A 1844-nucleotide genomic window follows, 5' to 3' on the forward strand; every position below is an offset into this window, starting at 1 on the left:
TTTTGTTGTGCTTGGTTACTATGAAATACTTGTATTTGTTGTTTTTGTTGTGCTTGGTAACTATGAAATCATGTATTTGTTGGTTTTGTTTTGTCTTTAGACTGAGTTACCTACTGAAGAAGAATATCAAGCTTGGAATGAAACTTTTGCGTTTGATCTCAACCTGAATGCAGGGATGACACTGCTGTCTGGTCAGATTAAATCTTCAGAAGCTTCTGTAGTATCACAGTTCACCAAAAAGAAAATTAATGACACCCTGGGATATCCTTCAGTAGCTGGTAATTATAGCTGAATTGTTATCACAAGATACGATTGATTTTCATCATTGGTCAAGAAGGTTACAATCCCTCGTAATGTTTGCTTTTTATCTCATTTGGTGAACAAACAGTTGAATTTGTAGAAATAGATGAAAATATTAGTGGATAATCCACCGGACACTTGGTCCAGATAAACCTCGTAAATAACACACGGATACGGAAAACTACAAAGCTCCTTTATCCTAATAAATAAAATTAACAAAATGGTTAGAAAGTAAACTTGAAGGTACATTATAGCAATGTTTAACTCATATCTAAGTTTATTAGATCATTAATTTGATAAAAACTTATTTACAAGAGGATTTAAAGTAAACGCTATGTAAACAGTATTACTATAAAAAGTATTTCTAGCATGAATTTCTATATGATGGTGATTATGGCAAGCCTGTTATTTCCGGCCAGTCTGTCCATGTTCGGACCACTTTTTTCATAATACAGATTATTATAGACCATATGAACACATTTTGAATAAAATTTCGTAAGTATTTTTTATTACCATTTTTCACTCTTCATTAATTTTGGAATGGGGGGGGGGGGGTAGTAGCTTAAGGTTTTTGCCCCAAAATGTCAGGACCACTTCAATTTTAGCAAATACAGCCTTTTAGTGGCATGGAACTGATTATACTGTTTTATTGTACAATATCCCATCGAACTGACTATACTGTTTTATTGTACAGTATCCTATCAAACTGATTATACTGTTTTATTGTACAATATCCCATCAAACTGATTATACTGTTTTATTGTACAATATCCCATCAAACTGATTATACTGTTTTATTGTACAATATCTCGTCGAACTGACTATACTGTTTTATTGTACAGTATCCCATCGAACTGATTATACTGTATTATTATTAATATACATTATTATATATGTTACTATTGAGTGATCTAAATATTTATGTGAAATGTTTTTAGTTTTGTTTTTTAGACTGGTTTATCTTCACTTTGAGATTTAATAGATAAAAATGTGGGAATGATAAATATTTACAGCCATCTTCTGATCTGATTTTCAGATGTTGCTGGGGATGATGGGAGTATTGATCCAGCTGTGGTTGATCATCTGTTCAAAACAGAATACGATAAACCAGGAATTGACTCTAGTTATCTTACGGATCAAGCACAGGAAGAGCTGGAAGCCATAGCAATGGAGAATATAGAAAGCCTCATTGATGATATCGCAAAGGTAAGAATGTAATGATTAGTTCTTGGGTTTTATTTGGGTATAAATCAATTCATTTTTTCTCGATTAGCAGTCTTTTGCAGTAAAAAATAATTAGTTTAAATGTTTTGTTGCATACTTTGTGACATAGATTATTACACCTATTTGTATTTATTTCAAATCAGTTTCTTCTTTTGTAAAATGTAAGCATATATAAAATTATGAAAGCTCTACTTACTAGTCCATCATTATTCAGTGGTCCTAATGAAACAATGTCGCTGTAGACTCCACCTAAAGCTTCAACATCCTGTTTGGTTTCCATTGGTAAAACTGAAAGTTTGTTCATGGTATCTGAAGCTTGC

The 1844-nt window shown here is 32.0% G+C and overlaps 1 protein-coding gene across 1 annotated transcript in view; it reads left to right on the forward strand.

Annotated features, from left to right (window-relative positions):
* Window positions 1-1506, forward strand: part of LOC106474644 — a gene marked incomplete at its 3' end in the record, with an annotated part of 29436 nt that extends 27930 nt beyond the window's left edge. The window contains exons 21-22 of the mRNA XM_022402951.1: window positions 101-278; window positions 1337-1506. Of these exons, the coding sequence (XP_022258659.1) occupies window positions 101-278; window positions 1337-1506 (348 nt within the window). The remainder of the gene's footprint in view (window positions 1-100; window positions 279-1336) is intronic.
* Between the last annotated feature and the right edge of the window lie 338 nt (window positions 1507-1844).

This window comes from Limulus polyphemus, unplaced genomic scaffold, assembly GCF_000517525.1.
Source record: "Limulus polyphemus unplaced genomic scaffold, Limulus_polyphemus-2.1.2 Scaffold7473, whole genome shotgun sequence".
Taxonomy (NCBI): Eukaryota; Metazoa; Arthropoda; class Merostomata; order Xiphosura; family Limulidae; genus Limulus; species Limulus polyphemus.